Genomic DNA, 11125 nt, shown 5'->3' on the forward strand with positions numbered 1-11125 from the left:
CTTGACTATAAAATCTAATTTAAAGGCGCAGATCAGCTTAATTTAATATAGAAACATTGCGCTGCCGAAATGACATTTTTCTAATCCGTTTATGACTATATATTACAGTCTGTTGACTTGATATTTTTATTTTTATTTTCTGATTAAGACATCATAAATTTTATACAATAATACGGAATTCTAGCAGATTCACTATGAAAGTGGTTTACATCTTTTCTCAATACAGTAAGTAATATAAACTAACCAAAGCAAATAAATAAATAAAACGTAATAATAATAAAAGCAAACAAATAAGAAATAGTCCTGCCACATCCTTATATACCTCGTTATACCATATTTCATAAACACCTTTTTTTTAACAGCTTCACACGTAACACAGATAAGTCACTTCCTGTTTGGTGTAAACCTTTATTGAAAAGAGTGAACCAATCTGACTAGATTAACTGGAATTATCAAAATCCAATATATCACGGCCAATAGATTTAAACTAAATAAGACCGTTGGCCAATCAACGAGATCTACTTGATTACTAGGTAAAGTTCTTAATAACTACCCGATTTTAAATAAACTATAAAATCGCCTACTTGCATTGGCAAGCTGATAACTAGCTATTGCAATATAAACCCCAAGTGGAATAAGTGGTAATCCAGTATTATAAACTTCACAAATCGTTCATGATCATAACAAACGGGTGACTGACTAGCTTTTACCAAAACCTATTAATCTTTACAAGGTTTTATAACCGAATGTACTTTCTGCTGGTTTAAATGTAAAATTACCCATCGAATTCAAGATTAAAATCAAATGTTTAACCGTCATAACGATTTTCCGCTTTTAGCACACAGTACAGACATGTTTTAAACAGCAGCAAATATAATTATGGATATCGTAGCCGACAACTCAAAGGTTAAAGCAGATCAAAAGTTTAAGGTAACTGATTTCTATTTTTAAATGTGTATATATATATATATAGACAGGACTGATGTTATGTTTATTGATCTCAATGATAAACGTATTGTTTACCCGTAGCGGTTTGTAGGTAATTTTGATATCTGTTATCATTGACATAAATATTTTCAAATTTAATTCAATAAATAAAGGTAAACGTTTGATATTATAAGTAAGGATTGTATTCAAACATTGAATCAATTTACCTTGCTTAAACTTACACATTACATTAATTTTATTGAACATTTTCCTTATACTATACTTCCTTTTTAGGTGATTAAAGTGTCTTACTTCAGCCGGTTGTGTTTTACCACAAACGACCGATTATATTTGTTTATAAACGGGGGATTTGGCCGGAAGATTATTTTCCGCAAATCAGCTTAATTGCTTCGGACAAGATATTTGGCAAAAACTGGCAATGTAAATAATGATATGGTAATGATATACTGGTTAAATGTAATATAGGCCACTCAAGTATTTTATACAATAAAATCTGTGAAAAGATCCATTAGAAGCATAGAACGCAACTAAGCAACATGATAGGAGATTCGGTGTGATTGAGTCTGTCCATGAGAGTTAATGAAATGTGAAACACCCCTCATGCCCCCTAGCACCGGCTTACGCGAAATTCTATTACAATTATAAAAATGAATAGACTCCATGATCCCAAAGGACCAGACAATATAACAACACTGAGTTCAAGTACGGGGGACTTTTTACAGCCGCCACACAGCACTTAAAGACTTCTGTTTTGATTGCTGATAAAATTTGTGAAAAGATCCTTTGGAAGCATTGAACGTTAAAATGCAACCAAGCAACTCAGTTCACTGGAGGTAATAAAATGCGCACCAACTATTTGTCCATTACTGATGTAATGCATAATCAGGTGTGTTGTATTATTTGGGTTACTGCGCATTTAACTGCATTTTGTACTTACATACTGATAAAGGTATAATTATTATCTTATGTATTTATTCTATTCAGGTCAATAGCTTAAACTATGTGAGATTACATTCATTATGTTGATAAGATATGAAATACAAAGAAATAGAGAAAAGTGAAAACGACAAAAACGAAAATGTTGCAGGCTCGGTTTGATTGAGCCTGTTCATGGACGGTAGTGGAAATGCATGCTACCGTCCACGCCCTCTAGCCCCGGGTTGAGCAGAACTCAACATTTACACATGCTAAAAGTACAAAAAGCAATTTAGAAACATCCGCAGATGTATTCAAACGGCGGTGAACATGTTGACTTTGTTTTAATTAATTTGGCAGACTTAAAAGAACGCGAAACCCAAGATTTACTGAAAATGGAAACATATATATTTGAACATGTCTGGCATTAATTAGCCTCAGAGAGAAAGAAAAGAAAAGAAGAGACTTTAAATTTATTTGCAATCAATGTTATTAATTTTGAGTTCTATCTAAATATTTCAATAAAGAATACACATGAATATTAGTCATATGAAACGTTCATTCATAATTTATAAGTACATATACCACAGATTAACATGCTACAGTAAATCCTTTTCTCTGATATAAGCGGTCCCTGTAAATAGCTTACTTATCATTTGTTCTTGCGCTGTTGACGCATTGGAGGGTGCCAATAATTATGTAATAAAGTAACAAATTCCAATACATGATTTTTCTTATCGGCGCCCTTATTTGGCGTTCTTGGTGTTCATTTCACGGTGACCTTCATTTCATGTTCTGTCATTTTTCAAGCCAAATATTCGCATGCCAGCATGTATCCTGCAGTTGTTACAGACATCAGCTATCATATATATCTACCTGGACCTAAAATGATGAAAGTGTGTACATGTACATGTATATAAGGTAAATAACAAGTGAACATAATATATATTTAAAACATTATCAATCAGGAAGGACGTACGCGATAAATGCACTGTATATTATATATCATCCATTTCCTTTAGAAGTGTTTGTATATACGTAATTTGATATGCGTTACAATCTTATCAGATTACAATGTTTTGCTTTGAAACACTGTATTCGTATTCCCTGAAAACGAAACAATAATGTATACAACATTGCTGCATTTAACATGCCTACTTGTTCATTGTTATATAATTTATATTGCCATGAATATGTACATTATACACAGAAATAAACTTATCTATCTGTCTAATTCAAGTTAAAACATACAATGTCATGTTCTTTCTTTCAAAATTTGTTGGCTAGTACCAGTAGGTTTTTTTTATTAGAGATGACAAATGTTTATGTCATAATAAATTCATTGTTTTTTCCGGTGACTTCATTGTGTCAGAAAATTAAATTTATCTGTCATTAGTTAAAACTAAATGCACCAGTAACACTTTAGGTAACATAATTTAGAAGTAAGTGCTCTTTTGCATTTAGTTACTTGTGAAAATCTACATACAAATTGTCACATTATTCACATATAGCTATATCCTACACGTAATACTATTGCATCTGTCATAGACTGGTCACAGTCCCTATTAAGCCTCTTCTGATATCTTTACTTCCCTTAATAGTTATAACATTATTCAGTTTTGACCTGCTTGTTGCAATAGCAAGCGACATAATTCTGCTAAGAGCTCATCCTCCAAAATAATATCTTTTTTTTGAGAATATTTATTATCTTTTTTTATCATTTGAAGGTGTCACATTTAATCTTTTAAACTGCATGGTACATTGTTATTTAGAGTATTGTGACTGCACTTGTGTTTTAAACAAACATCACAAAATATTGAACTATAAATATATATTCAGCAGAACAAATATTCATTGGCTTCACAAAATGAAAATAGATTAGCACAAACTTAACATTAATGTAAGGGCCATAGGCCCACAATGTAATGTTTTGTGTTATGGACTTTTCCTAATATTCAAACTTATGATTTTCTTTTGAAAATGCACTACTGGTTAAACATGCATATTTATCAACCAATATGCATTATTTCACATAAATAATTTAAGCTAGTGAGCACGTGTTATTTTTTCATATATGAAATTAGCCAATCGAAAGCCATGTGAGTTGTTTCACTCTAACCATTAATGTTGTGGCTAGTCTACATATGACTGAAATGAAAACGAGCAAATATTCTTAAAATATTCAGACTGATTTAAATTAAATCCTTATTATCCAGCGATTTCCTGTATCAGTTTCACATTTCTCTCGTTTTTAGAACAGAACTTTAATGTTCGGCCAGGTGTAAATCTAAAACTAAAGCACGCTCATATTACATTTGAAAGCCAGTTTTGCTCGCCTATGCACAAATTGCTTTTTTGGTGTGTTTTATGGTCGTATTGTGGTCGTAAGATGCCTATCCGTCCACCCGTCATCCATTCGCCATCAGTCTTTTTACTGAATCACTTTGTCAAATACAGAAATGTTCCTTGGGATGTTCAATTATGTCTTCATTCAAATATATATCATCCATGCAGAATTCTGGTTGGCATGTTAACCAATTTTTTAAAGGTCCTTCTTCTCAGAAACAGCAACTTCAAAAGACATGTAGACTTGTTTCAAAGACAGGAGGTGGGTTATGTATCTTTATATAGCTATAGCTATTTTTTAAAAAAAAAACATGCTCTGAAAACGGTGATCTGATTTCCAAATTATTTTAAAGCAGTATTACTTGGTAAACCCTGGACTTAATTCCTTAAAGACACAGCATTTTGTTACAAGAAAAAATGGTTGCCAGGATGCCGACTAATTTTCTCTGTATGACTTATGGTAAACGTTAAAAATCTCCACTGCAATCTGTAAAATTTAAAAATATTGCAAGAAAATATAGTCTCAGTTTCAAATTAATTTCACAGATATTTTTCTTTAGTGACTCTTAATCTAAATTGTTACTTTGAAAGGTTTGAACTTTACTCAATTTGCTTGTTAGTTTAAATTTGAATTGACATATCAAAACGCATGAAAAACAGATAAAAATAGTCCCATGCTGAAAACCTTTCCTGACTGTTAGGGCGTTGTCTGAAAGACAGCTATATCTCGCGTCTCCGTTATTTTCTCCAGTATTTGAATCAGATCATTAAAACTTTACGATCTGCACTCGTTGTCCTTTTTCATTCTATCAGTGGTACAAATCAGTAGTTCCAAAATCATTATTCTGAAGAACATGTGATAATCAAGGAGTATAATTGGTAGATGATTTGATAGTAGTCTTAGATAGACTGTCAATTCAATAATTGTCATTTAACATCATGTAATCGTTTTCTAAATTCTTAATTTTCAATTTTGCAAACCAAAAAATTAATTCCAACTCTTATTAGATTGCAACACCTTCCTGCATTAGTTAATAATCGAAGATAACTTGAAAACAAAATGTGAAAAGGGATATGGTGTACAATCATTCAATTGTAGTTAAGTTGTCAAGTTATGTCAAAATAATCTGTTGAACTGTGGACAAGACATTGATCTATCTTAGAGTCCTGTTAATGAGATTCAGTGTTTTGCGTAAAATTGTTTTGCGACCTTGCGTATTGTTTCCTCATGTCTGTCAGTCAGTACATCCGTGCAAACAAAAGGACTGAGATGAATGGGTAACAGTCGCCTGATAGCTTTTTATGTCCTTTCTATCGCTTGTTAGGGACTTTGTAACAAAAGAGATACCCAGTACCGTCCGTTCATAAGAATGTCCGTCCGTCCGTCTTTCGGTCGATTGGTACACACTTCAGTATCCGACAAAATAAGAGAAGGTGTTATATAGCAGTCAAGCCGTTTGTCAGTAAATGACCGTTATTGAGGTTAGGGCCAGCAGGTCAAAGGTCAAGGTTTCAATGATCTTAAGACTTGAAAAAAGTCTTCGCTTAGTAAATGGTTAGGGCTTAAGCTTACAGTTATCAAACTTCAACTAATGAATGCCATTGGTCAGTAAACAATCCCTACGGGCTTTAGGGACAGTAGGTTAAACGCCAAGATACCAGTGACCTTCAGACTTAAAACTTTTTAGGCTATATAAGACTTGGGTTTATAATTATTAAATTTTGCAGGATGGTTGTCTGTGTTTTTGGAGTCAGTAGGCAAAAGCTCGAGGTCACTGTTACCTCAAAATCGAAAACAGTTTCCACACAATAAATGAAAATGATAACCCCTACAGTACTCACACTTCAGAGAATGATTGCGTGTGGTCGGCAGATGATCCCCTATTGCTTTTTAAGTCGGTCAAAGGTTAAGGTCACTTTGACCTTGAAACTAAAAAAGTTTTTTAATAATAGCTGACAAATATTTCGACATGTAGTAGTCAGACATCAAATGATGATTGTCTGTAGTCAATAGATGGTCCGTCAGGTCAAAGGTCACAATTGTAATCAATAAACTGAGAAGACTTGGGCTTTTAGTTGCCACTATTATACACTTATTTACCTCCGACAGGCCAATATATGAGTCAGATGTGTTTTACAAGCTGCTCTTTTATAAAACAAATATGTGTTTTGCACATAGATCAGTTGCAGTCTTGTTGCTATTTTATTTTGCATTCTCCATTCTAATGATTCTGTAAACGTGAGTGTGGACTTTTGTCTTTAAACAATGCTTGAACATGATAGTCAAAAACACTTTGTCTAATAGCAATGTATGCAAATTAAAACCCCATTTCACTTCTGTTTGAGCACACAGATTTTTATATCTACAATAGAATATATTTTTTATATCTAAATTATGGTTTTATAAAACTACAAAAGTTTCTTAATTACTACATTTATATATGGCTACCAGTGCCTCAATTGTTTGGTGGGTTAAGTGCAACACACTTAATATGATTATTCTTATAATTATATTAGTTATTTGTCAATTTCAGGTAAAAGGATGTTTTCTTCTCATTCTCATTTCTACAATCATCGGCGAAATGGTTGCCCTGTTGGCACTAGTTGGACACTGGCGGGTGCTACGGGAGGACATTATGAGCCCTACACAGCAACAGATGTGTCTGCCATTGTACAGATTCACTTTGGCAGATGATGAGGAAGCAAACAAAAAATGTCCTAGTAGACTTAACAAAAAGAAAAATTCAAACATTTGTTGCGGGACTTTGAGTGATGTGCTTGACAAAGTTTCTAACAAGGTAACTTATGCAGTTCTGTATTCTAAATCTAAAATGAAACGTTGTTTTGTATCACTGAACTTTACATGCATCCTGATTCTAGGTATTAATGACATGTATACCCTTCTAATTTCAGGTTGTCATGGAAAAATATAATAGTGACGCAAATCCTGGTTAGTGTAAAGATTTATATATTGATTGGTTTTAATGTGTTTGATATTCAGTTAGGGTATACGTGTGATACTTTATTGCTTTATTTTGTCTACTTTAAATTGATTTATTAATCGGTAGTGTGCAATATAACACATTTGAAATTAAAGGGTTACAACTATTCTGCTTTCCGATAAAATTCTGACAAAAGATAAAATGTTGGATTATATCGCCAGTTGGCAACCAGAGAGGCTTGTCAGCATAAAGAAATAGAACGCTGATGGTCCCGTCTGGCACTTTATAAACTTCTCAAATGTATCTTTTACCTCCCTAAATTAGTAAATGATTGGTTATTTTTTTAATCAGTTTAAAATATCAACTACAACCACTTTCACTGTAAATACATTGCTAATAACATTACTGGCAATACCTTTTTCCTATTGTCCGAATTTACAAATAAATTAACAAAACATTTGAGATCAGATTTCGCAATAGTTTGTTGATGGAAATCTGTCTGTTCTTTAATAAGAGTCTGTCCAATTAAACTCAGCAAATTTGGGCAACGATTTCAGGAGAATTACAGTGTTTTCGAAAGTCTTCTTCAAACAAATTACATAAATATAAATTATTATATGAATAGAAATTCTAATAGATATTTCTTTTTTTTCAAATGAACAGAAATGAGTTCGCTGAACCTGACGGATTACAAATGCAAGGAATCCGATAAGAAGCAACCAAAGGCACATCTTGTGGACTTATCACATGATAAAAAGCCAGGTATATTACAAAGATCTCGTCAGTGTTTTATATATATCGGATTTCAGAAACAATACAGCTTTCTATAAGAGACATTGTTATAATATTTTAGTTTTTCTTCCTTCACCATTTCTTAATTCTTTCTTGCGTGTCGACAAAGTACAAGCATTTCTTTTAAATAAATATCGATATTTTTACATCGTTAATCCTGTTACTGTACAAACATTAATTATATAAGTATAATTATGCAATGCAAAGTTTTTAAGTTTTAAATTTTAATGTTCGTAAGTTATAAACATTACAAAAGATGGCACACGCCGCCTTTGATGATGTTCATAATTTTACTTCCACTTACTCCTTATTTCAACGACCTCTGTATACCACACTATAACACGTAATTGTGACTTTACTATTACCACTATTTTAGAGTAACATTTCAGAGCCCGGTTCAGTCAATTTTGATATAGTTAAAATGATAGGCTTGCCTGCAACGGGAAAACAATGGGCTGAACTGAACAAACCGGAATTTAGAAAGGGGATTTGAGGTTACAAAGCCTGCATATCAAGGAAACTGCCAAAATACAAAGTTAAAAAGCAGACACCATATCCAAATAACAAAAGTTATGAAAGCGGGAGTATTGGAAGTACCATAACCTCAATTTAATCAAGTGTAATATGCCTACATAGGTCTATATTCGATAAATGTTCTTTTTTTAGTTCCTTTGGGGATGTCATCAAAGTTACTATGGAATACTGACCCACCATCTTATGCAAATTCTGGGTTGAAGCATTTAAAAGAAGAAGGAACAATATATGTAGAAAAGCCCGGTCATTATTACATATCGTCACAACTAAAAACAAAAATTGCGAAAACGAATGATACAGACGCAACTTCAGACAGCACATTTAGACACTACGTGCATTTGATCTCAAGCAAAGGGACGGAGGGAGTAGTAATACTTGAGGGTGCACATTCCCCTGTGAAATGGCGTCAGATGTTTCAGAAAGTACAAGTGTCCTTGGTTCTGTTTTCCCCGACTGGAGCACGGGATCGGCTGTAGTGGCTACTTCTCATCCAGAAAATATTGTTTCTGGTCCACAAAATAATTATTTTAGCATACACAGTATTTAGTTTGAAAAGTTGCAAGATTATTATGACAGTATTTGCACGTGTTTTGCGTGAAAGAACTCGTTACAACCCTGTAAATTGTATTTATGCTGATCTAATAATATACATGGGTAATCATAATAGGGCCTATTGAATATAATATTATAATGATCTCATCATTTTTATAAATAAGCATGTAATAAAACAACTATTTTATCATTTTTTAAAATAAAAAGTATATAAAACATAAAAATTTAAAAAAAAAATAAAAAATAAAACACTAGTATTTTAATATATCAAGTTCGCCTTCCGATAGCAGTACAGTTCAGATTTTTTTTATTATATGCTTAGATCCTGGAAAAAGAATCACACAGTCACGTCGGTTCAATTTTGATCTTTTCCGTATAAAAAAAAATGTTTTAGCTATTTTAATGTTCTTTTTTAACTTTTGGTGTAATTTTGTGAATGATTTTTTCGAACGACGCTATTTTTGTCTAATATGTCAGATCGCTCGTGAGGTCTTGCGGAAATAGCCACCCTTTATATTATTGAACGAAAATAACGCTTTTTGCTATCTATCTAAAAAGCAAAAAATGAATGTAAATATGTATTTAAGAAATAATACATCCCAAACACTGATATATCGCGGAATAAAATTATTGTTGGAGTTCGGATTCGAAATAATTATTTCGTGAAGGTGTAGACCGAATAATACGATGATACAAGTTAAGGCATAGCAAAAGTTCCTTCTAGGCCACATCTATATATTAAATATATAATGATCATCTTGTAAAATTTTGGTTGCAATGTCTGTTGGTCATCAGTGTGTAGAACACCAGGATCAAACACAAGGACAAAACCATTCTACCTTATTGACATTCCGTATCCTGTTTATTCAGGGAGTCAGTGGCACAGTGGTTAGCAGTTGGACTACAACGACAGCGATCCGGGTTCGATTCCCGGACCCGGATCGATTCCCGGTTGAGGCTAATATCCCGACTAGTGTACAGTACCGGTCTACTGTAGACTGGATTCTGGGGAGGTAAATATGACGCCTGCTGTGGGCTCGGCTGGAAATAAGTTGTACCATCCATTCCAGGTGGGGACTTTCGTCGACAACCCATGTTAGATAGCGCCCCTGGGGGCGTTACATTTTGCACCAAGGGTGCGTTTATTTCTGTACCAAAATACAAAAAAAAAAAATGAAAAAAGGGCTATATCGTTTTATACTGACAAAAATGTCAAGTAAGTATTTACGCTAGTTATTTAACATAAATTGTTAAATCCAGAAACAAAGTAAATCTGTTACCACCTTTCAGTTGAGTAAATACGGTAATAAGACCTTGACCCGGTCAATCCATTTCCACATGTAGTGAACGATTCGATTCGTTAATTTGTTGCGCATAATTAGAGGATCACAATGGGGTTTGTTTTTACGTATTAACCATGCATTCGAAGGTAACAATAATATTTAATTGTTTACATGTAAATTTACTAATATATGTCTATCTGTTTGTACATATGTTATGCTCTTCAAGAATGGAAGAAATAAAAGGATAAATCAGTTATCTTCGGGTTTAGTAATATGTAATCTGCGGAGTGCGTTCAGTCAGAGTCGCCTCAATTAGGAAAGAATCATTCTAACGTCGGAGGTTATTTCGTTTGATTGGCCAGCTTGTAATGACAACAGCTTTCAAGGTCAGTTGCTCAGTCAAGTGTGACTTGCCGAATCAAAGTGTTCCTTCTCAAGAGAGGAACAACAAACATGTTAACTACAAGTCGAAAGATTTTCTGCGACCAGAACTTACACAGACCAGAAATTGATGTTTGTGTGACCATAGTCTAAAAAGTAACTTATGGGTGAATAGCGAGCTTGTTTTTTATCATACCATTACGCTTTAATGTAGGAAATATTACTCCATTCTACATGTTTTACAAGTAAATCTATGAAATATGTATTTCCAAAGAAGTATGAAATACACAGAATCTTAACAGGAGATAATCTTTTTTTAATCTAATCTAAATTTATTTTCATAGCTCTTTGGTATTTCTTAATTCTGGAAGTCATTGTTTTGAGCAAAAATAACTTTATTTCCCTTTCATGTATAACATAGCTTTTAGCTCA

At 33.1% G+C, this 11125-nt stretch overlaps 1 protein-coding gene across 1 annotated transcript; it reads left to right on the top strand.

Annotated features, from left to right (window-relative positions):
- Positions 1-655: 655 nt before the first annotated feature.
- On the top strand, positions 656-8953 carry LOC123554712 (uncharacterized). Its single transcript, XM_045345012.2, has 5 exons — positions 656-930; positions 6744-7007; positions 7123-7159; positions 7815-7913; positions 8610-8953. The coding sequence occupies exons 1-5, from the start codon at positions 880-882 to the stop codon at positions 8951-8953; spliced, it is 795 nt and encodes a 264-aa protein (XP_045200947.2). The 5' UTR covers positions 656-879.
- The last annotated feature ends 2172 nt before the right edge of the window (positions 8954-11125 follow it).

The sequence above is a fragment of the Mercenaria mercenaria genome, chromosome 7 (genome assembly GCF_021730395.1).
Source record: "Mercenaria mercenaria strain notata chromosome 7, MADL_Memer_1, whole genome shotgun sequence".
Taxonomy (NCBI): Eukaryota; Metazoa; Mollusca; class Bivalvia; order Venerida; family Veneridae; genus Mercenaria; species Mercenaria mercenaria.

What these genes read in the sequence shown, in the direction of transcription:
- LOC123554712 (XM_045345012.2), top strand. Translation starts at nt 880, where the DNA reads ATGGATATCGTAGCCGACAACTCAAAGGTTAAAGCAGATCAAAAGTTT. An exon ending in AAGCAGATCAAAAGTTTAAG is followed by an intron (nt 931 to 6,743) that starts GTAACTGATTTC and finishes TGTCAATTTCAG; the next exon opens with GTAAAAGGATGTTTTCTTCT. An exon ending in ATCACATGATAAAAAGCCAG is followed by an intron (nt 7,914 to 8,609) that starts GTATATTACAAA and finishes TTCTTTTTTTAG; the next exon opens with TTCCTTTGGGGATGTCATCA.